We start from the raw sequence: 25,000 nt of genomic DNA, 5'->3' as shown, positions 1-25,000 counted from the left end.
AAAAGGGCCCAAAACCCAAAAAAATTTGGGGGGTTTTTTCCCCCCCCTTTTAAGGGGAAGGGGCCAAAAAAAATTTTTTTTTTTTTTTTTAAAAACCCCCCCCCCAAAAACCCCTCCCTTTTTTATAAAAAACCCAAAGGGTTTTAATAAAAAAACCCCCCCAAAAAAAACCCCCCCAAAAAAAGAAATAAAAAAATTTTAAAAATTTAAATTTTTTTTTTTAAAAAAATTTTTAAAAAAAAAAAAAAAATTTTTTAAAAATTTAAAAATTTTTTTTTAAAAAAATTTAAATTTTTTTTTTAAAAAAATTTTTTTTTTAAAAAAATTTTTTTTTTAAAAAAAAAAAAAAAATTTAAAATTTTTTAAAAAAGGGTTTTTTTTTAAATTAAAATTAAAAAAAAAATTTTAAAAAAAAAAAAGCCCCCCAAAAAAAAAATTTTTTTAAAAAAATTGCCCCCCTTTTTTTTTTTTAAAAAAATTTTTTTTTTTTTTTTTTTTTGGGGGGCCCTTTCCCCCCTTTTTTAAAAAGGGTTTTTGAAAAAACCCCCCGGGGGGGGAAAAAAAAAATTTTTTAAAATTAAAAGGGAAAAATTTTTTTTGTTTTTTAAAAAAAATTTTTTTTAAAATTTTAAAATTAATTAAAAACAAAATTTTTAAAAACCCCAAAAAAATTAAACTTTAAAAAAAATTTTCCCCTTTTTAAAAAATTTTTTTTAAAATTTTAATTTTTTTTTTTTGGGGGGGGGGGGGGGGGGGGGGGCCCCCCCCCCCCCCCCCCCCCCGAAGGCCAAAAAAGCGGGGGGTTTAAAAAAAAAAAAAAAATTTTTTTTTTAAAAAATAAAAAAAAGGGGGAAATTTTTTTTGGGGGGAAAAATTTTTTTGGGGGGGGAAAAAAAACCCCCTTTTTAAATTTTTTACGTTTTTTTTTTTTAAAAAAAAAATTTTTTAAAAAAAAAAAAATTTTTTTTTTTTTTTTTAAAAATTTTTTTTTTTTTTTTTAAAAATTTTTTTTCCCCTTTTTTTTTTTTTCCCCCCCCCCCTTTTTTTGGGGGGAAAAAAAAGGGGGGTTTCCCCCCCTTTTTTTTTTTTTGGGGGGGAAAAAATTAAAATTTTTAAAAATTTCCGGGAAAATCTTTTTTTTTTTTTTTTGGGGGGGGGCCCTTTTTTAAAAACCCCCAAAATTTTTAAAAAAAAAATTTTTTTTTAAAAAAAAATTTTTTTTTTTTTAAAAAAAAATTTTTTACCTTTTTAAAAAAGGGAAAATTTTGTTTTTTTTGGGGGTTTTTTTTTTAAAAACGGGTTTTTTTTTGGGGGGGGCTTTTTTTTTAAAATTTTTTTTTTGGGGGGCCCGGGGGGGTTTTTTTAAACAAAAAAATTTGGTTGGTATGGGAAAAAACCCCCCCCCCCTTTTAAATTTTTTAAAAACCAAAAACCCCTTTTTTTTTAAAAATTTTTTTTTCCTTAAAAAAACCCCAAAAATTTTTTTTTTTTTTTTAAAAAAAATTTAAAAAAAAACCAAAAAATAAAAAAATTTTTTTTTGGGGGGGAAAAAAAAGGTTTTTTTTTTTTTGAAAAGGAAGGGGAAAAAAAATTTTTTTTTGCCCCCCAAAAAAAATTTTTAAAATTTAAAAAAACCCCCCCCTTTAAAAAACCCCCGGGGGGAAAAATTTTTCCCCAAAAAAATTTTCCCCTTTTTTTTTACCCCCTTTTAAAAAACCCGGTTTAAAAAAAAAAATTTTTTAAAAAAAGGGGAAAAAAGGGGGGGGCCCCCAAAAATTTTTCCCCCCGGGAAAAAAATTTTTAAGGAAAAATTTTGTTTTTTTTGAAAAATTTTTTTTTTTAAAAAAAAGGGCCCAAAAAAAAAAAATTTTTTAAAAATTGCTTTTTTTTTTGGGGGTTTTTAAAGGGTAAAAAAAAAAAATTTAATTTAACCTTTTTTTTTTAAAAATTTTAAAAAAAGGGGGTTTTTTTAAAAAGGGAAGGGGGAAAAAAGGGGGTTAAAAAAAATTTTTTTTTAAAAAAATTTTCCCCCTTTGGGGCCAAAGGGGGCCCCTTTAAAAACCCTTGGAAAAAATTTTTTTTTTTTGGGTTTTTTTTTTTTTTTTTTTTTTTTTTTTTTTTTAGTTTTTTAAAAAATGAAAATTTAAAAAAATTTTTTTTTTTTTTTAAAATTTTTTTTTTTGGGGGTTTTATTTGGGAAAATGTTTTAAAAAAAAGGGGAAGGAAAAAAATTTTTTTTTTTTGGGGGGGCCCGGGTTTAACCGGGAAAATTTAAAAATAAAAAATTTCCAAAAGGGGAATTTTTTTTTGGGTTTAAAAGGGGGGGGTTTAAAATTTTTAAAAAAAAAAAAAAAATAAAACAAAAAAAAAAATTTTTTTAAAAGGGAAAAAAAATTTTAATTTTTGGTAGGGGGGGGATTTTTTTTTTAAAGGGGGGAAAAAGGGGTTTTAAAAAACGGTTTTTTTTAAAAAAATTTTAAAAGGGTTTTTTTAAAACCCCCTTTTTTGGGGGAATTAGGGGGGGTTTTTCCAAAACTTTTAAAAGGGTTTTTTTAAAAAATTTTAATTTTGGGGTTTCCCCCTTTTAAAATTAAAAAAAGGGGGTTTTTTTTTTTTTTGGGGGGGGCGGGTAAATTTTTTTCCGGGCCCGGGGTTTTTTTTTTTTAAAATTTTTGGGTTTTTTTTTTTTTTTTTTTCCCTTTTTTTTTTGGGGGGAAAATTTTTAAAATTTTTCCAGGGAAAAAAAAAAGGGAAAAAAAAATTGTTTACTGTAGGGTGGGGGCATATTAGTGGTGGATGCAGATGTCGAGTAGAAGGGAAGCCGTGCCATGAGAACTGTAACAATTGTCATTAGGCTTAAGTCAGTAGAAAAGCCGTCATGAGAACTGTAACAATTGTCATTAGGCTTAAGTCAGTAGAAGGGAAGCCGTGCCATGAGAACTGTAACAACTGTCATTAAGCTTAAGTCAGTAGAAGGGAAGCCGTGCCATGAGAACTGTAACAATTGTCATTAGGCTTAAGTCAGTAGAAGGGAAGCTGTGCCATGAGAACTGTAACAATTGTCATTAGGCTTAAGTCAGTAGAAGGGAAGCTGTGCCATGAGAACTGTAACAATTGTCATTAGGCTTAAGTCAGTAGAAGGGAAGCTGTGCCATGAGAACTGTAACAATTGTCATTAGGCTTAAGTCAGTAGAAGGGAAGCTGTGCCATGAGAACTGGAACAATTGTCATTAGGCTTAAGTCAGTAGAAGGGAAGCTGTGCCATGAGAACTGTAACAATTGTCATTATAGGCTTAAGTCAGTAAAAGGGGAAGCTGTGCCATGAGAACTGTAACAACTGTCATTAGGCAAAAGTCACGGGAAAGGGGGAAAGCTTATTATTATATCAGCAATAACAGCCACCATTTAATAGCAATTCAGCAGCTGGAGATTTGAAAGTTTGTTTGAAACAGCTTACTGAAAGATGGACGGAGTATTATACATGTATGTCTATCTGGCTTCCAGTGCAAGCTTTTATATCATTTTCATATTTTAGAAAAATACAGGGCTTAATTTGTATTGAAACTGTACCTTGTTCTTTTGGAGGAGATGTTAAAAAGACCCATCGTATTATCGGTACATTTCATGTTTTTAAAAAATGGCAATAGTTAAAAAATACATATATCACGTGGCAGCATCTCATTATATAGCCAATGGCAGTCCATATATTTTTACTAAGGTTTTGTAATATATCTTTTTTTTTTTATATGTGCATTCTGGTACAGGTAGTGCTTCATCAATGCTTGTATTTTAGGTATTAATGCCATCTGTTTCATTTTGCTAAAGAATTAAACAGTATACATACAATGAACAATGATTATAATCTAGGTATTGCTCACTCCATAAACAAGATGTCCTTACATTTTCTGTTAGGTCTACTGGTCGAGGTTACAAATCTTTATGCATCATCTTGTGTCTAGTACTTTTGTCTATATACTGTAAGCATTTTTGCAACATTTTTTTCATCCCCCCGCAAACGAAGTTTGGGGGTAAATAGGAATCACCTTGTCTGTCTGTCCCTCTGTCTGTGCAATCGTGTCCGGTCCATATCTTTCTACAGAGGGACTTAAGAATCTACTACTCCATACAAAGATTGCCCATGACCTAAGGGTGTGTCATGACCTTGACCCAAGGTCATTTGGGGAACTTCAAGGTCACTGGAAGAAAAAATTTCATATTTTGATATTACGGTCCATATCTTTCTTATGGATAAACTTGTGTAGGTTCTCATTTCACTACAAAGATTGCCCATGACCCAAGGGTGTGTCATGACCCTGACTCAATGTCATTTGGGGAAGTTCAAGGTTACCGGAAGAAAAATTTCATAATTCGTGTCCTGTCCATATCTTTCTTATGGATAAACTTGGTAGATTCTCCTTTCACACAAAGATTGCCCATGATCCAAGGATGTGTCATGACCTTGATCCAAGGTCATTTGGGGAAGTTCAAGGTCACTGGAAGAAAAATTTCATAATTCGTGTCTGGTCCATATCTTTCTTATGGATAAACTTTTTATATTCTCATTTCACATAAAGATTGCTAATGGCCCAAGGGTGTGTCATGACCTTGACCCAAGGTCATTTGGGGGAAGTTCAAGGTCACTGGAAAAAAATTTCATAATTCATGTTTGATACGTATCTTTATCAAGGAAAAACTTACTTCTGAAAAACCCAGCAGGGGGTATTTTGTCCCGTTTGGACAGTTCTAGTTGAAATTTGGTCTGATTTCAGTATAGCGTAGTTTACAGGTAGACTACATCAACATACAAATGATATTATTACATTGTAGAAGAGTAAAAAAATCCAAATAACCAGTTTGTATACATGTAAACTTGTAAAAGTTAAACTAAAAAGAATACTGTATGATATGGAATGTTTTTATTTTTCACTGTTATAATAATTTTTATTTAATATTTGAATTATTTAACATTGCTTCAGAAGAACGTGTCTTATCATAAACACATCCTAGCTGGAACTGGGATATACTGTAATAATTTTTATTAAATATTTGAGCTGCTGAATATACATTACATATATATATGATGCTAATTAAGGTGTTCTATTTGTCGACATTTCTAGATAAATATAGTGGTGCTTCTATTCATTTGAATATATTAGCCTGGGTATATTTTGGTTCTGGTTCTTTCAAAATATCATATTTCTGTTTGAATTAGGCTTTAAATATTTTTCAGTGCTGAATATTTTTTTCAAACAATTGTACACTTTATCATTAAAATAGTATTCATATACAATCATTACATTCCATGTATATTTCCAGTTTCTAGTCAATGGCAGGGGTATTTGTGTGCCATGTTAAATGTGCAGATTTTAATCTTTCTGTTCCATATAATGTGTGTTATACTCAGCCAATCCATAATTGTGCTATTTTGCAATCTGTACATAAACACAATAAAAAGTGTCACCTTTTGTTGAGGTCGAGGAAACATATTCAGTGCTTTGTCACAGTGAGTACATTTCATATATTTTTAAGAATAAGGAACAGCAGTAATACTTTAAAGTAGAATTTGAATATTTGTTATTTTACTTTAAACTGTGTATGAAATAAATTAAATTTCTTCGAATAAAGCTTTGTTATGTTTAGAGGTTTGGAAAAGACCTGATATTGAAGGTAACAATTACATGAAATATTTCATAACATTTGCTCTAAATGCTATCAAAAACAATTTAACACCACAAAAATTGCTTTCTTTATTAAATAAAAAATTTTGTACAAAATTTTGTATTAAATAGATACTTGATTTAAATATAATAATTTTTATATTATTTTTAATTATTATTACAACAGTATTGCACAAGTAAATGTAAATAAAGCTTGCAAAAAACAAGTCATGAAATCAACAACATGGGAATTAAAATAATTCTCAAATGTCAGAATTCCTCTAACATTTCATCTGGCCAGTTCATAAGCCGGGGTAAGATAATTTTTCGGCACCAGACCAAATTTTCCATTGAGTTCTGCCACCCACCAGCTTTTGTCATCATACTTTCGACTGATGACGTACAGTTTATCTCCGCGCTTGAAGGCCAGTTCATTATTGCGATCAGCACTGCAGTCATATTTACCCAAGAACATGTTCTCGTAATCCTGATCGGGTGGAATCTGGGGTTCTGCGTTTTTCTCGGGCTTGGTCTCTTTTGGCACTTCTGGAGGAGGAATACTTGGAGCTGGAATGCTGGGGAGGGGCTTGTGTGTGGATGGGGGTGGGGTAGGAGGAACAGCAGGGAGAGGCTTCTTGGATCCAGGTATTTCAGGTAAGGATCTAGAAGGAGTGGGGGGTGGTTGTTGACCTGTTAAGCAATCATCATATTCCTCTTGAGCATCCTCTGGGTTGACGGTATCATCGTAAATCTCATCACAGGTGGGCTCGTCCGGGGGAGGTGGGCGGGGAATGGAGGGGGGACCTCTGCTGACGGGTTTGGGGGAAGGTTCTGGCTCTTCCAGGGTGTCATCATACAGTTCCTCTGGAGCGGCGTCAACATTGTCTGCAGTGTCCACGTCTTCATACACCTCTCCTGGCTCATCGTCATCTGTAACACATTTAATGGGAAATTGTGTTATATAAAGGGAATTTGTTAAAAAAAGTCAAGCTCTATTATGAACAGAAATTTCATGGAATTTGGTATTTTAATTTTTAGATTAATTTTTATCTTAGAATCTGTCTTACAACAATAATATGCTATTACATGTACAATGTACATGTATGTATACATAGGACTTTTTTCTTTTAAACATCATAAGTAAACTTTTAAAACCCACAGTAATTACTATTTTTAAAATGAACTTAAGATCTTACTCAGTATATTATCCTTGGAGGAAGCACTAAGAGCTCCTTTCATTATGGCAACCTTCCAATCTTCATAGTCTTCCTTAGACTGAGCCACAAACTAATAAAAAACAAACATTTAATTAATCCAGCCTCAAACCAAGAAACACAATTTTTCAAAGTAAATGAAAACATTTTTCATATAAAGCAATATGTTTGGGGGTTAATGAAAATCAGAACTTTTACCTGGTATGTTCTTTTCGCGGGACAGACCAATTGGAATCCGAGATCCCGTCGAGCGGCGTCTTTTTTGTCCACGACGTCAGGGGCATCCTCCACAGTATAACCATTCAAGTAAAATGCTCCATGCTGTTTACGCTCCTTGGCAGATTCATAGTAATAGAAAATGTTGTTCTTAATGGCACACCATCTCTTCTGTAGCTTAGGACCACTGAATAACAGTTTTCCTGGTCAAAGAGAATTATCATGTTATAAAAACAGAACAATATTATGGAGCCATAATATATTTGATGCCAGATAAAGCAATTCACCTTTCTTTTGTTTTTTATCCAGGAATCCACATTTGAATGTGTCTGTTAGGTCCTGGGCAGGAATAGCTGGGATGTCTAAAATGACAAAACCAATACATGTACATCAAAACTAAGTCAAAGATACCAGAAGCTCAATCTATCATGAATGATTTTTAAGTAAATAGCTTCATCTGTCTTTCAAAGATGATTCATGTTTGACTTTATTATTTTTTTTCCTGTCCACAAATTTACAAAGCGGCCATTCTTACTTGCATCTCCGTACTGGTCTTCATCCTCAGCGTTAGAACTTCCTCCCGTCCTGGTGGATTCATCTGTAAAACTCAGGTCACCTGTAAAATACAAACAGGGGAGTTAGATGTACGTAAAACAACAAGTGACCATCTCTGTTTTGAAAAGGAATTGAAAAATACTTAATATAATTTTTCTTTTTTTTTTGGTATTACATTTGCTGTTGCATGGATTATTACATGCATAATAAAACATCTACTATTATATTCTTAGTGAGATGATTCCAACTTACATTGTTATTTAGAGTTTCACTGAGAATATTTCCTTGATGTAGATAACTTCCTTTCAATTATTATAAAACTAATTAAAACAAACAGTATTTTTTATTTTTTAATTATTTGAAATTTTATGAGTGTTGAGAAATATAATATTGATTTATATGTCCCCTGAACCACAAAATGAATTGTGAGAGATGAAACCCTCTCACTGCAAAAAAGATTTTTTTCTAAAATGATGTCCAATTTTCAACAGACTGTAAACTTGGTATGGAGCATATTTGGCTGAAGATTAAAATTTTATAATGGATATAAGTTGATTTTAATTGCAAAATCATCTCCCCTAGCAGAGGAATTTTAACTACTCCTCCATAAACATATTACGTTATACATTGTGATACTCAACAGCAGCAATTCTCCCCTGATGAACATAAATCTTTTTTATTTAAGTTCCATACACAATAAATCATACAAAGATAAAAAAAAAACATGCAGTTATAAATATAATCATATCTTTAAGATAAAATGTTATGCCTCATGTTAGGAATATAGAGAAATATTGAATTGTGGTAATTAAAGCAAGATATCAGTTTGCACATTTGAAATGAGCCTTCTTCCAACCCTATGAAATTCATAACCCCATATATGCAGGTAGATTAATTAGGCCCAACTGTTGAAATGCTAAAAAAGAAGAAAGTGTCTGATTCCCTTTTATCAAATTAAGAAACTCTTATTAAGGGCTTTTATTTCATGTTCCTCAATTTCTTAAAAGAAATATATATAAGCCAACCACTGTTACAACATTCCTTTAAAATAAAAATATGAAAAAAATAAATAACCCTGGTCCTTCAGCCTCACAGCTTACCCAGGAAAGACAATCTGTAGGTCCACCGTTTTCTTAAGGTGCCGTGAGCAGCAGTATCTTTAGATATTACACATAATGTTTAAGCATAGGTAATCAATGATCACAAAGCTTATCTCAATAACTATTATTGTAATAAGTAAGGCACAGTCCCACTATAATCTAACATAGGGATGCATCCCAAGATGCAACATTTATGCAATCTTAGTCTAATATGGCTTGCAGTCACTCTTCCAAAGTAGGCAAGTGAAATCCAACATCTGAAGTAAGTTTAAGATTGTTCATCCCTTGTTGATCATCCATGTAAGGTTTTCTTGGTAGAGGTGTAAGTTACACTGGAATGAGTCTGCTCAAAAAACTTTAACCTAGTCACTCATTTGAAAAATAAAAAATCCAAAGCAACTTTAGTAGTGAGCATCAATATGAAAGTTGGTCAACAGAAGGCTTAAGAATTAATACTTGAAAATGAGACCTGCTCCAAAAACTTTACCCCTGTCACTTACCCAGAGAATGTAAATCACATCCAGCATCCTAAGCAAGCCTGGTAAAGTTTGTGCAAGTTTGGTCAGTATAGGGCTTATAGCTAAAATGTAGCTGGAAATAATACCCGCTCTGAAAACTTTAACCTGCCCCAAAAATGTTTACTTGGTCATTCTTTAGCTGAAATACAGCATCTTGACTGTGGTACAATAAAACATAATAGAAGCATCTTCCATGCATCTCTGATTGATATAGGGCATACATTGAGTACTTTAATTTAAAGAAATCTGCTCCAAAAACTTAAGTGTGAAAGGCTGACAACAATAAGAGAGGGTAGTTAAATAAATACAGTATTAAATTTCAATCAATTTTGTTGAGGTTAAATAAAAATACAGTAAGTTATGAAACTCTATAAGTATTTTACTCTTGAAATCTCAATATTGCCTGGTCAACAAATTGCAGCAACAGCAATATTGCCGCTATATTGCGGCAACATCAACACATTTTCAAGCTTTTTGGGTTAGTGAAATATCACCGCTAGCGGCAACAACTTCTGGTGACATTCTGGCAACACTGCCAGAAAAGACTTTCTGGCAGTATTGCCAGAATGTCGCCAGAAGATCTAGGATTACCCATTAGGCATTTATGAGCATGCTCTGCAGTCATTTACTTCCTCTTTTTAAATAAAATGGAGGGAACTCAAAGGCACGCATGTTTTGCTTCATTATTGAATGGTATCATGTTAATTGGAGTTGTTAATTGTGTACAATAGGATTAGACATGATGACTAGTAAGACTTCCAGGAAAAAAGAATTTCAGCAGTTTCCATGGCATGGCCTTTTGAAAAATTACTTCCTATTTTACATTTTGATCTGACACATATTTTGGATTTCCCATAGCAAAACATGGATTTTGCCATTATAATCATATGGGGGCAGGGGGTATCATTTAGTGAGTTCAGTGCTCACGGTACCTCTAGTTAATTCTGAAATTAAAAAAAAACTTAATATGTTGTGTGATGAAGATTTTATTTGTAATTGTAGTATGGAGCCTATAGACAATTTAATTTGTAATTGTAGTATGGAGCCTAGACAATTTTATTTGTAATTGTAGTATGGAGCCTAGACAATTTTATTTGTAATTGTAGTATGGAGCCTATAGGATTTTATTTGTAATTGTAGTATGGAGCCTATAGGATTTTATTTGTAATTGTAGTATGGAGCCTATAGGATTTTATTTGTAATTGTAGTATGGAGCCTAGAGGATTTATTTGTAATTGTAGTATGGAGCCTATAGGATTTTATTTGTAATTGTAGTATGGAGCCTATAGGATTTTATTTGTAATTGTAGTATGGAGCCTAGACGATCTGGAAGGACGAGGCAGCCTCCTGTGTGGCACCGGGACTATGTGGTGGAGGTTCCGGTAAGTTATAACATTACAGTACAGTACCATAATATGTTTTGGTTGGAGGTGGGAGAAGGTGGGTCTGACAGGGGGGGCATATTTAATCTCTTGATGATCAATATTGGTATTGTGAATTTTCTTAAGGAAGATTGCATATATTTTTCTATTCCTATCGCAAATGAAGTTTCGGAGGGATATATTGGAATTAGCGTGTCCGTCTGTCTGTCTGTCCAACTGTTCATGGATATGACATTTTTCTTGGCCTGTTCTTGATCGAAGACTACTCCAAGGATTTGTCTGAAATTTTGTACACTTATTATTTACCATGTAAACATGCAACTTTTATTTTCATCATGACTGGTTGATTTTCTGCATTTTACAGGTGTTCATTAACTTGGTCATTTATATGTCTTATGTAGGTTGGCCCAGACATAAAATCTAGAAACTGCTGTAGTACATCGATCTGCACAAAAATGTACATTGCAACTAAAAACCAGTATTTAAAAGTTCTAAAAATTCACCAAGTATTAAAAAATAGCTTTATGGTAGAAAGTTCCTATACAATACTAGGAGTCATGCAGTAATCTTTTCAAAACAATGACATGAAGTTAGAAATGCATTTTCTATTGTGCTACAGACTTATTTTACAAATTTTAAAGTGCATTACAAACTACCTTCAATCTATTCAGGTGTTGATCCATGAATTTTTCCAGGTCCACCCTAGTCAGTATAAAGTATTTTCTGACCATTTAATACAAAAAACACCTTTCCCAAACCTGAAAACCCAATTAAAGAACTTTTCAAATCAGCTTATTTATACAGGTCTTCTTTTTAAAGAGAGGAAACGCATTTTCTAAGGGGGTCCAAGGTCATTTTTACTTGGTTTAGTACATACATTTTATAATTTGATCTGCAAATTCCAGCCGGGTGGGATTGTACAAAGAAGTATGTGTACAGTCTCATCAGAGCTTTCTGTCTATATATTGCTTTAACATTTACATTTCTGGTTTTAACATATTTTTTTTGTGTTTTCAGGTGCAGGTCCCGGGTGATCCAGAGGATGTTGGTTGATGATGTTCCTCACCAGAAGCAGATGGCACTGCCACTGCCTGAGCCTGTACAGGATCTTCCTGAGAGGAGGCCAACACAAACTGAGGAGATGGCTCTTCCATCTCTTGAAAAATCTGTGATTGACCTGTGTGTTGAACAGTCTGAGGAAGTGTGTCTGCCGTACATGTCCTGGCCCTGCCTTGGCAAGAACACACCGTGGAGGTGGCACTGCCATCATCGGCCCACTCAGGTTCCTGTTGAGATGGAGGCATTAACAGACTGATCAGATGGAACTGCTGTCTGCTGAGGTTGGTGAGGGTCATCCTCACTCTCGACCTGCTGTGATGCCCAGCAGTGGTGCCAGCTCGGCCACCACCAGCGAAAACCTTTGAGGCGAGGAGGGTTAGGTGTAGGGCGTTGTATTGAGCAGCGATACGGTATGTTTTTTATAGGGCAATACATCTGGGTTAGGATAGATAAGTTTAAATTTTTTCTCATTTTGGTTAATTTATGATATGGTAGGATAAAGCTATGCACACCTTTTTGGTTCTTGAATAAAAGTATAGAGTTAGGAGTAAATAAGTTTAAATTTTTTCCTCATTTTTGCTCATTTAAGATATGGTAGGATTATTTTTTCAAGCGATGCACAATATTTTTGGTTCTTGAATAAAAGTAGAGTTAGGAGTAAATATGGTTAAATTTTTTTCTCATTTTCTTGTGGATGCTGCATCTAAATATCTCAATAGCACACACCGTTATTTAGATGTTGTCATTCTTGAGAGTAAATAAAATTTGTTGAAGTCAATAAACAGGGTTAAATAAATTTTATTTTTTCTTACCTCCTGACCCGCCGTGTCCCAATTCCAGCTCCAAAATTAACTTTTTTTTGTCCACTTCAATGTCTTGTTAAACCTGAAAATAAAGTCTAATTTGTTAGGGTGTACACGTCAGGGAACTGATCTAGACTGAACAGGGTTAAACAGGTTTTCCTAGATCATATACCAGTTGATTTGTAAGGGTTTGATAAGGTTTAAATATATATATTTTGGGTTCTGCAAACAACGCTCTGTTATTTGTGTGTATGCAATTGCTGTGTTATCTATATACCTGTGTTGCCCTGTTCTATATTTAGCATTCCAAATTTAAATGCCCCGTGATTGGCTGGTTATTTTGAAACCTTACAGGTGTGTCAATCGTTTGTATATATTTTACCTATCTATTTCGAGTTCATGTACAGTAGTACACTGTACTTGTACGGTAACTGGTGATGTGCGCAATTCAAGTTTGTATTTAAAACAAACAAAAATTAGCTTGATACATAAAACTGAACCATTAGAATTATCTATAGGAATTTCACACATTTTGATAAATCAATAAAGTATAATTTTTAAATAATTCCTGCAGGAATTAATACTTAATATTTTTCTTTAAAAAAGTTAAATAATCCTTTCATAATATTGTACTTTAATGACAGAATTTTTTACCTTTTATTTTTAATTCAAAAAAATCTCTATTTTTGCTCTTTTTATGTCCCCACTATATTTTATATACATGAGTAAACATCATAAATTGCATCAAAAAGTTTAACGAATGTTGTAACATCTACAGTTTTTACATATTTTTTATTTCAACCTCGAAATTATCAAGGCGCAGACTAACAGCAGCATACAATTTTATACGGCTTATACAACTTAACAGTACACTGCATCTAAGTGCCACTTTGTTTTTTTTTTTTTATATAGCTAATATATAATATGTGCTCCGTTATTTACGAATGAAGTTTGTAAGTGAAAGTTACACAGAAATTCAGACTGGGTAAAAATTCAAACCAAGTCTCTAATTAATTCAAGTTATAGAAGTAAACAGATCATGTGATTATATATATCAATGTGTGTAAGCTTTTACCTGATTTGGTGTCATCGATTGGTTTCTCCGGGGTCAGTTGGGGGAATTCGTCCCTTAGCCTCCCTATCTTGTCAAGGATTGTCTGTTTGTGATCCTTGGAGGACTTGGATAAGGATTCTTTCTTAATTGTTTCTACCAGAAACTTCTCCACATCTGCAGTCAAGATACACGTATTATATATATAATGGTGGAGAGGGAGAGAAAGAGAGAGAGGGGGTTGTTGAATTTTAATTAGCTGTTTAATCACAGTAAATCACATTTAATTAATAGATTAGTCAAGCCTATTCCAAAATTATGGCACAAGAGTCTTCATATTTTGAACTTCCTTGACTAATGAACATTAAGTACGAGTTATTGACCAGGACCGCGGGGAATCGGGAAGGGGGGGGGGCTGATTTGACTTGGATTTCAGATGATTTCCTTTTCTTGTCCATCTAATGTCATCATTAAATAAAACAGAGTTGTACTTTTTATGTCAACGTAAGCAAGTGTAGTTAAAATGCATACAACTTTCAAAATAATTGCTAGGGATACGTGAGTTCAGCTGACATAATTCCTTTCAACAGCTAATCTTGTTTTCGGTATTTTTTCTTGAAATAAAAGGGCCTTAATTTTATGTAAATACCCCTTTTTGAAAAACAAATCTTCAAAGTTATTTTGCTAAAAGAACAAATGTTCATTATCAATATATTTAAAATAAATGTTTCTAGATCTTTTTCTTAAAATTACTGAAAAAGCTGCTAAATACATCAGAGACAAAGAAAAAGAAACGGGTTTTTTTATGAAAAAAAATCTGGGTTAGGAAAGAAGTGTTCCTTCTATACCCTCCCCGTATGGCCTTTTTTGAAAGCCTGGGAAAAAGCCCGAATTTCCACCTGGTCATGATGTATCCGTGGGTAGTATGTAAAGAGGGAAGTGTCAATATTCGATACAGGAAAAAAAAAGAAACATCAATATTTTGACCTGTGTGTCAAGATACGAACTGACCTATATCATTTCTTGCTTTCATTCATTAAAAAGCTCTATTATATAAATATTGCATGTTGTTGTGTGTAACATTGAAAATTTTCACCCCAAGAAAACCATTGTCAACTGAGGCACAGCCGAGGTTGACAATGGTTTTCGAGGGGTGAAAATTTTCAATGTTACACTCAACTACATGCAATATTTATTATATTATACTGAATGTTTTATACAAATACATATAACAGTGAACCGTGCGCGCATAAATTCTGCGCAGTCGCTATTTTTTTGTATATCACCCGTCGTCAAGCAATGTTGACTGTTGCTACGCAGGAGGGCGTGGCTTTATTATTCTGCGGGTAACAGTGTTTTTTAAACAAATGTTTCTCGACGAATCAGGTTCAAGTAATTTACATGAAAGTATAATATTCTGAAATATCTGACGTTTAACAGGTCTTATTTTTTTTTTTTTTTTTTTTTACAGTTTTGATATTTTACAATATATCAATATTTTAAAATATCAAAATCGTAAAAAAAAAAGGATCTGGAAAACGTCTGATATTTTGGACAAATTATGTACTAGATATACATACATGTAACATCAAAGCTGGGCAATATTTAGCCTAAAAGAAGCAAGAAGTTGATGAACATAATCATGCATTGTCAATCATAATAAAACTCTAATTGCTCGATACTTGTCGATACTTTTCATTGATATGTATTGTATACGACGGTTAAAATAACTTTGTTGCCAGTAAATTTTAATATCATACCTTTATCACCTGCATATGGGGTTTATACCTCTCAGTTGATTCGATACGCAAGAGCATGCTCTAGGTATGCACTATTTCTAAAATGAGGTAAGTTACTGACAAACAAGTTGATGAAACAGAAATATATTAATCTCGTTTAAAGTCATCGTTTCACAAGTTATATGTCTATACAATGACTTAATTTGTCAGCTATAACAGTCTATCATTAAGTCAAATGCTGACCGACATTTTTATATGTTAGCTGTGATTATGTTATGTTTATGCCCATTGGGGGTATTTATTTGGAAATAAATTTTATCCTATTCCGTGGATTTTCCCATCATTTCACGATCATATAATAAGTAACACACAGTGGGTGTGGTCGTTTGACAAGGGAAGCTCACTCCTCCATGACACCTGATCCCACCACTGATGTTTTAGAGGACTGTGTTTGCTCTGCTACTGATTTGTATTTTTTAAAATTGACTTTTGAGCTTGTATAGTGTTCGTTATCTCCATTTATTTTCATTTTTGAATGGAGTAATCCCCAGTTGCCGGGATTCACCCATCGTCTCAAGCCACGGTCCGGAGCCCGCATAAAGCTGTCTCCAGAATGGGAGAGGATCGTACATTTTGGCCGTGGTTTGCGACGATGGGATTCACCAGAATTCCAAGACATCATGCAATGCAGTCAACATTTATTAGCCTTTTGATGTAACTCGCGAAACTTTTATCATCTACAAAAATTAGCAGGAGTAATCATTATATATTAGCTTAATTCAGTTAATTACTTTGTGGGATATTTCACAATGCTTACCAATTAGAAATTCCTTAAAGGTTTCGTAAATGGTCGTCATTTTTCTAGAGGAAAGTGATAAAAATCATGCCAGAAACCAGGAAGAAACTGACTTTTTCTGCTTCCTTGTTTACATTTTTCGTTTTTTGGGGATCTCGAACCCGACTAAAACAGAAGGCGTTATCTTTCTGGCACACACTATATATTCTTTGAAATCAGATATTTAAAGAAATTGACAACTTGGGGTAAATGTGATTATAAAAAATATAACATAAGAAAAGTCCAATTAAAATATTTATTTCATATCATTTTATAATGCATATATAGAATAATTGAACAAAACAATTTACACCCCCTTTCAGACTCCTTAACAGGTCATCAAGCTGCAGAGTATGTTTTATATATTAAAGTCATCTGCAACTAAGCAAAACATTAGAACTTTGTTACAAATCAACAATCATTCATACAAATTTGTTGTATTGACTTTACAAGTGTGAAGATATTTTTAATAAAAAAATCGAGACAGAATTCTGCAGAAAAAGGTAGATAATCCTTTATCATACGATCAGTTTTTAAAACTTTTCCCCAATATGTGTGCATTCATCAAACAGGGTTATACTGATTCAATTTTTGGATTTTTAAAAAATCATATCAATATATCGCATTATATAAAGCAATATTTTTTTAAAAATATCATTCCAATTCATTTAGATTTTTTAAAACAATTAAGTACCTTTTTTGTATCAAAACATCTGGTTAATAGTCAGTGACTCCAAAAACACAAACAAAAAAACAACAACCTAGCAAATTCAAAGAATTGTGGTCCCCTGCTTTCTGTGTCCTAGCTAGTGGATGGGATGTCAAATATGAATGCCCCATCATGTCCTTCAAAAATAATCATCATATTGAAAATTTTGAAAATAAGTATGTAAAACAAGATCAAATCCTAGCATGCTTCTCTTTCAAAAGCTATGAACAATTTAATGTTAAAATTTTTGAAAAGTAGGTTGAACTTCAAGGTCAGGGTCATGGGGGTCAAAAATCATAGTATATTTGGAAGGTCTTGTCACAGGTAATTTACATGTGAAATAAGTAAGCCCTTTCTCTTCTCATTCAAATGTTATGACCATGCAAGATTAAAGTCTTTGTGACAGATGGACAGACTGAAAGATGGACAGATTGACTGACAAATGAGATTTAATGTTCCCTCACTTTTGCAAAAGCAGGGGACCAAAAAAACATTAGCATATAGTACACATACAGTATTTGACAAAAACTGAATCTGTACCCAATATTATACTAAACTGAATTCCTATTGTAAGAAATACACAATGGACTATACTACAATTTTATCAATTTATTTTTTTTGTTGCAACTATTAAGCTGTAAGATACTGTGCCACCAAACAATCTTCAAAGCATTTAAATAAAGCAATTAAAAAAGCTATCTTCTTTATACCCTTTTCTCTCTGACACCATAGGGAATGTGCAAGCAATGAGCATTATGGCTAATTTTGAAAACAATCCGATGCAACTTCATCACCACTCTTAATTATTTCTAAGACTTTAATAGATTTCCTGTTTGTTAATAGGATGTGTTCATGAAATTTTATCCTTATACTCATTAAATTACAAATAAAATACAACAAAGAAAGGACTAATATAAATAAAATGGAGACTACATTTCCCACAGAAAAAAATACACTTGTAAACATACCAGTACTATTTGCATTTATGTACTTGATATGTGTTTGGACCCTCCATATTTGCAATGCTCTACTGTGTAAACTTCTGGCACATTAACCCTGAACAATTTACATATGCACAGGAAAGTAAAAGCACTTATCAAACATTGGAATTTGAAATTAATACATCTATATATTCATAAAATAAAAAACAATAATTATGAATACATCAAAACATACATTCATATTCATATTGAGATTAATTTTTTAAGTTTCTTTGTATAATGAAGAGATTTTGGTGTTGATTAAATGCATAGTTGTGTACCAAAAACAAACAATGTGGACTTTAAATCAAGGATTTATAAACAAAGTAAAATGGTTTTGAAGTGAAAAAGTAAAAAGGAACACAGAGACATAAAATAAAATCTAAAATAACATATATACATGCTATCAAATATTTTTGAGTCAAATAATTGTTCACTTGTGAAATATGGATTCATTGTGATAAAGCATCCTAAAGGCTTCTCCCCGTCAACTAATGGCCGCCTTGTTCCTGTAACAGTAGACCTGTAGGAAGATGGAAATATCGATTCCCACTTGTAACATCCCACAGATCCAGAACTGGGCCGGAGCTTGACGGACAATGAAATAGCCCGTCTTAAAGCAATCTCCACAGGTCCACATAGCTACCATCTTTTTACTGCAAAGACATGGGACAATCTCTTGTTAAACAGTTAAAAAAAACAAACAAAAAACAAGGCCCATGGGCCACAATGCTCACCTGAATCACCTTCATTTTGCATTCTTCATATTTTTCAATATTTTACCCCCTTTGTAATCCAATAAAAAATATTAGCTACTGAATAATAAATGCTCAGGTATATAATATCTATTGACTATACATTTACAGCCACAGCCCCCCTTTGCCTTCCATTTTTTTTAAATCTAGGATTTACACACCTTTTTCCCATTTTGTTAGTCTAATATGCACTACTTGTTATCGATAATGTAACCTATCGATAATGTAACCCGTTTGTCTTTATATTTTTAAGTATCAGTCGAAACGATATATTTAAAAACAGTTTAGAGACAAAAGGGTTACATTATCGATATCAAGTAGTGCTTATTAGACTATCAAAATAGACAAGAGGCCCATGGGCCTTATAGGTCACCCGAGTATCCCATAATTGAATTTGATCCATCTTTTAAACCTGAAGACATGAAATTAACAATTTTGAAAGAGGCATCAATGCTTATCATAATTATATACTTAGCATGCTTACTTTTGTTACTTAATACCCAGAGGTAGATCAGAGTAACAAAGAGAACATTCAAGAGAACATTCATTTCCACTTTGTAACCATTTGTGCACCCCTCCCCACCGGAACCACTGACCCTGGGGCAACATATTTCAAAATTTTGGAAATTTTATCATGAATTTTATTTCATCATTAATTTTTGATTAATATCACGTGCAGATTTCAAAGCATTAATTTATATTCAGACTATGTACCCTTCCCCCTACAAATACCTCTGACCCAGGGGCCCGAAAATTAACCATTTTTGAAGAGCCAGCTTTCTTCATCAAAAATATGTACTTAGATCATAGGCATAATATCCAGGAGCAAAGGAAAAGATTTTCAAAGAACTCATGCATTTTCATTATATAACCATTAGAGCCCCGCCCTAACACAAGAAGCCCTGACCCAGGGGCCATGCAATTCACAAATCTCAAAGAGGCATCCTTCCTCCTCAAAACTACATAAATAGTTCATTGGTTTAATACCCAAGCGCAGAAAAGAAGATTTTCAAAGAAATAATTCATTTTCCCTATATAATCTTCTTCTTTATAGCCATGCTCTAGCACTAACACCCCTGACCCTGCGGCCATGCAATTCACAATTTTGGAAGAGGCAGCCTTATTTAACTTACCGGGTATCTATGCACATCTTGGTTAGTTTATTTAATGCCCATGAGCAGAGAAGAATTTCAAAGAAGTTATGCATTTTCACTATACACTGTATAATCTATATAGCCCCGCCCTACAACTAGAACACCTGACCCTGGGGCCATGAAATTCACAATTTTGGAAGAGGCAGCCTTATTCAGCATAACTATGCACTTGGTTAGTTTAGTTGATACCCATGAGCAGAGAAGAAGAATTTCAAAGAAGTTATGCATTTTCACTATATAATCTATATAGCCCCGCCCTAGTAGCATTAGAACCTCTGACCCTGGGGCCATGAAATTCACAAATTTGGAAGAGACAGCCATATTCAACTTAACTATGCAATTGGTTATGTTATTTAATGCCCAGGAGCAGAAAAAAAGAACTTCAAAGAAATAATGCATTTTCACTATATGATCTATTTAGCCTCACCCTAGCACTAGAACCCCTGACCCTTGGGCCATGAATTTCAAAAATTTGGTAGAGGACACTATGTTGATTACAATCATACTCAGTTTGACTGCTTGATGTCCAGGAGTAAAGAAGAAGATTTTAAAGATTGCACTAATTTTAGAGGTTTTGGCCTCACCCCCAAGCCCTAGGGGGGCAGGGACCATGAAATTCACAATTTTTGTTCCCCTTCAACCATAAATGCTATATGCCAAAATTGGTTGAAATTGGTTCAGCGGTTTCAGAGAAGAAGCTGAAAATGTCCAAATGTTAACGCACGATGACAGACAAAAACGGATAAGAATAAGTCACCTGAGTTTACTCAGGTAACCTAAAACAAGATGTGTTTGTGAAACACTATGCGCCGGGTGGCAACAAAGTTCGGAAAAAGCTATTTTTAGCATTAAGGTCACAGTCAAGGACACAAGGTCATTGACCTTGGTGTCATTTGGAAGAATCTGATTAGTGGAGTTTGCATACCAAATATGAAGTCTCTATCTTTCATGGTTCAAAAGTTATGGCGAAGGTTAAAGTTTGCAGAAAAAAGCTATTTTTAGCATACAGGCCACAGTCAAGGTCACAAGGTCATTGACCTTGGTGTCATTTGAAAGAGCTTAATTAGTGGAGTAATACTCCACTAATTAAGCTCTTTCAAAGTCTCTATCTTTCATGGTTCAAAAGTTATGGTGAAGGTTAAAGTTCGGGACAAACAACAAACAAACAGACAGACAGACAGACAGACAGGACAAAAACAATATACGCCCTGGATCTGTCGATCCGGGCGCATAAAAAGCCCCCAAGTGCCTGTGTTTACAGCAATTACCAATTAACCTACCTCATGCCATGTGTAGACTTGTTTACAAAGTTCCTATAGAATTGGGGAGCACCTAACATTGCTTCTGCAAATACGGCAAGGAAGCCGATAGTCTCTACAAAGTACATATTGTCTAGAAATATCCACGTTAGTAGTCCCACTATAACTGTAAAAGCTGCTGTGAACTGCAAATAGCTGCTAAAGTAGGTCCATTTCCAGAAGTGGGCTCTGTCAAAATCTGAAATCAAAAATCAAAGGAGTGTACAAGTGTCTACAAGGTAAACTGTATGTTTATATGAGAAATCTAGCACTGCCAGTACACTGTGCAGATACTGTCAAACTCGAATATCACAACATGAAAAGCTACATGTAAAGCAATTACCCTTGCCATTCCCTAACATGTTATATGAAGCTAAGAGCATTAATTTATGAAGAACATTACTGGATTTTAACAATTTGTCAAACTGTGAAGCAAAAAAGCAACTGATACCATTAATGATGCTGTAATCATGAAAGTCTACTCATTGGAGTAATTTATTTGTAGAACCCAGGATGAACATATTCCACGTACACATGTATACACTTAGTGTTATTTTTGTATAAGTGCTTTCTCCAGGTCTACAGTACCAGTGGTCCAAAAAAAAATCAACAGATATCACAAATGATACTCCTTACCTTGGCTTAAACCCTTTCTTTCTAAGATCACACATACAATTCAGACTGAAAGCACTTGTGCAAACAAATAAAACTTCAAAATCAAATTAAAGACAAATACTGAAACTTGTGCTGTCTTGATAATAACTTGGATGGGTATCCAGAACTGTGCTTGACATATAAAATCCTGAATCCATGCATTTTGACAGTGCATAAACAAAGAGTTTCCTTTACGGAGGATAAGTGTCAATGTGTGTCATGCATAGTGAATCCAAAAGGGGAGGAAATTCTATAGACTACAAATTTGTCATGCGGTTTAATTCAAGCTTCAAAGGATCTGGGCTGCACCACGGCAGACTCTTGCATATATTTATATATACAGTATATTTTTTAAAATATTAAGATTAAATATAATATGTGTTAATACTTTTACCTTAAAATTCCTATCATCATGCGAACTAAAAAGCAGTATTTTAGCAAGATATTCCACTAGGATTTCTTTCTTATCTGTCCTTATAAAATCCACAAAGATATATCTGACTTTTTACGCAATAGCCCTGTCCAACAAATGAATCCTACCTCCATTGTGAAAGAATTCAGCTAAGTTAAGTAATCGCGATATCAAGTACTAATTAATATCTTGTTACTGAAAATCATCATCATGATATTGCAGATCATTAAATTATCAAGACAACTTATTTTCTTGATATTGTTAAAGATTGTTTCTTTTATATAGGTTAACTTAATAACTTACTGTGAAATCACATATTTTCAAGGGGTCAAATTTTCTTGGTTTGAGAAAAATACATTGGTTTGTGGGGATTTGATTACCTGGTTGAAGAATTGTTCAGTATAGTAATATATGTGAAAAATTGCATTTCAAGGTGGACATAGATGTAAATTTGTGGGTCTTATCATACCTTGCAAACAACGAAAATTTAACCTCCAGGAAAACTTGTGATTTCACAGTATAAGCAAAACAAAATTTTCACAAAGTATGGTTATTGCGTTTTAGAATAACTAATTTATGGTAGAATTGTACACGAAAAATGAAATTTTTGTGAAGGGACTGTTTATACGAAAAAATAAAGTCCTTTGGAATAAAAGGTGATTTACCTCTGTTTTAATACAGTAATTTGAAAATTGGTAATATTTGGTCATTCCATAATACTTATACATGTATCACATTGTGAACTTTTGTTGAAACAAGTCACATAGATACTGATCGAAACAAGAGATGTTTGTAAAACACTTATGCCCCCTCCCCCCAAATTAGAACTTTTCTAAGTCCGAGGGGCATGACTCTGTCAAAAATGGTGAGAACGTACCTAAAACAGAACTTGACCTAGATATGTATCTGATAAACCTGTATACTAAATTTCATTTCAGTATGTGCGACCTCTCTGAAGAAAATGAGCGGAATATATGCAAATAATTGGAATTTTTTAAGTCCAAGGGGCATAACTCTGTCAAAAATGGTGCGATCGTACCCAAAACAGAACTTGACCTAGATATTTATCTGATATACCTGTATACCAAATTTCATTTCAGTATGTGCAATGGCTATGAAGAAAATGAACGGAAACTAAATTGACCGACAGACAGCAGCAAAGCAATATGCCCTCCCTTCTTTAAAGCGGGGGGGGGGGGGGGGGGGGGGGGCATAGAAAAAAAAAAATGTCAACATCAATATTCAACTGAACATAAATGTAAGAACAACAGAGAAAGCAACTGTTATTAAATGTTTAAATAAATTTAAAATGTTTTGTTAGTATAAAAATATTATACAATCCATTCTGCACTGAAACATATGCAAGAGACTGCGGAATACAATCTTGAGCAAGCAGTAACACATGTAAATGCTACCTACCAACAAATTTTCTCACAGGGACAACAGTACGATTTAACCGTTGACCAACTTCACCATTATTTGGATGAGCAGAAAATGAATCTGAACAAATTTTGACAATATTTAAAATTTGCTTTTGTAATAAATTAATAAAAATGATATTTGAAACTGAAATTTTCATATTGAGGATAAAGATGACATGATGTTTTGGTTATGGGAAATCAATTTGGACAGTGGAAAAGAGGACATCACAACAAACCAAACAGGATATAATTAAAATATTTACACCCAAAAAGTAATCAAGACTAGAGTCTGACTAACTAAATAATGGTATGTTTAGCTTGTCATTTCAAAGCTTCATTAAAAATAAACCAATCGTGTTTTGTTGAGTTAATTCTATAGAAAGAAAATCATTCTTTGGTTGAATTACAACAAGAAACTTACCGCTGAACTTGTGCTCTTTTGAAGCTATGAGCTCTCCCTTGTGTTTGACTCGAACACACAGCTCGGTCAAAGCTAACATAGTGAACACCATGATGATGCTCTGGGCTAGTAAAGGCAGCTCAAAATGTCGACCAAACCTGTAAATGATTCCATAATAAACAAATGTATAGAATTAAACAAACCCATGGGCTGCAATGCTAACCTGGGTCACTAAATGATCGTGCTAATTTCTATAAGCAGTCTATTTTCCAATAAATTTTTATGTAAAACTTCCCCTTGGTGATATAATCTGAATAAAATCAAGGAAATGCTTTCATATTACAATATCTAATGTGTTCTTGAGAAGTTTTGTAAAGAATTATTCCATATATTATTCTATGAAAAACTTTGTGTGCATGTATACTGACACTGTGGACTCAACCTAGCCTTGAGGGACATGGTTTGTACAAACTTGAATCCTAAACTACATGTATGTAATGAAACTTTCTTTTATGTTAAATATTTTCTGGTCCAGTTGTTGTTGAAAAGACTTTTAAAAGATACTATTAATTTTTCACCAATTTTAATTATCTTCTCTTGAAAGAGGAGGTGGTTCTTCAACAGGACATGCAGACTTGAATTCTATATAAATACCGGTACATGGATGATTTTATGCCAAGATTGCATGATTTAATTGGCCCAGTGGTTTTTGTGAAGAATTGAAAATGTGAAAAGAATATAACAATGATGCTGCCATCCAGCTCTGATAACAGTGATGACATAACAAATTCTGGTCAGAAAAGCTCACTGTAAATGTTAAAAAAGTTGTGGGTCAGAGAGACAGGAACTGGGTGTATGTTTGTTTGTTGCTTAACATCCCTCTTGAGAATTTTTCACATATACGGAGAAACCAACACTTGCTCTTGGAGAGCTGTCAATTTTTGTCCTATACTCGGCACTTACAGCCATAGACCAGTGAGGGATCTTTACTGTGCCAGCACCTAGTGCAACACGGGATGTCCATTTATACAGTCTTATCAAAAGGACTGGTCTCCACATCCCACAGTGGGATTCGAACCTGAGAAGCA

The 25,000-nt window shown here is 33.4% G+C and overlaps 2 protein-coding genes across 2 annotated transcripts; both read right to left on the bottom strand.

The window, feature by feature from the left end:
* Nucleotides 1–5,733: 5,733 nt before the first annotated feature.
* Nucleotides 5,734–16,230, bottom strand: LOC134254013 (src kinase-associated phosphoprotein 2-like). Its single transcript, XM_062736587.1, has 7 exons — nucleotides 16,112–16,230; nucleotides 13,580–13,732; nucleotides 7,623–7,703; nucleotides 7,375–7,449; nucleotides 7,070–7,290; nucleotides 6,854–6,944; nucleotides 5,734–6,587 (listed from the first exon to the last, which is right to left on the bottom strand). Exons 1-7 carry the CDS (start codon nucleotides 16,149–16,151, stop codon nucleotides 5,947–5,949), a joined length of 1,302 nt encoding a protein of 433 aa, XP_062592571.1. The 5' UTR covers nucleotides 16,152–16,230; the 3' UTR covers nucleotides 5,734–5,946.
* Nucleotides 16,231–17,704: 1,474 nt separating this feature from the next.
* LOC134254007 (solute carrier family 66 member 2-like) lies at nucleotides 17,705–24,371 on the bottom strand. The gene is made up of 5 exons (XM_062736577.1): nucleotides 24,341–24,371; nucleotides 23,934–24,077; nucleotides 23,511–23,591; nucleotides 21,008–21,224; nucleotides 17,705–18,474 (listed from the first exon to the last, which is right to left on the bottom strand). The coding sequence occupies exons 1-5, from the start codon at nucleotides 24,369–24,371 to the stop codon at nucleotides 18,306–18,308; spliced, it is 642 nt and encodes a 213-aa protein (XP_062592561.1). The 3' UTR covers nucleotides 17,705–18,305.
* Between the last annotated feature and the right edge of the window lie 629 nt (nucleotides 24,372–25,000).

Source organism: Saccostrea cucullata, unplaced genomic scaffold (assembly GCF_032062105.1).
Source record: "Saccostrea cucullata isolate Sc308-1 unplaced genomic scaffold, CSIRO_AGI_Scuc_v1 ctg1202, whole genome shotgun sequence".
In the NCBI taxonomy this organism is placed as follows: domain Eukaryota; kingdom Metazoa; phylum Mollusca; class Bivalvia; order Ostreida; family Ostreidae; genus Saccostrea; species Saccostrea cuccullata.
The sequence above is the reverse complement of the archived record's forward strand: the minus strand, read 5'-3'. Positions and strand labels throughout refer to the sequence as shown.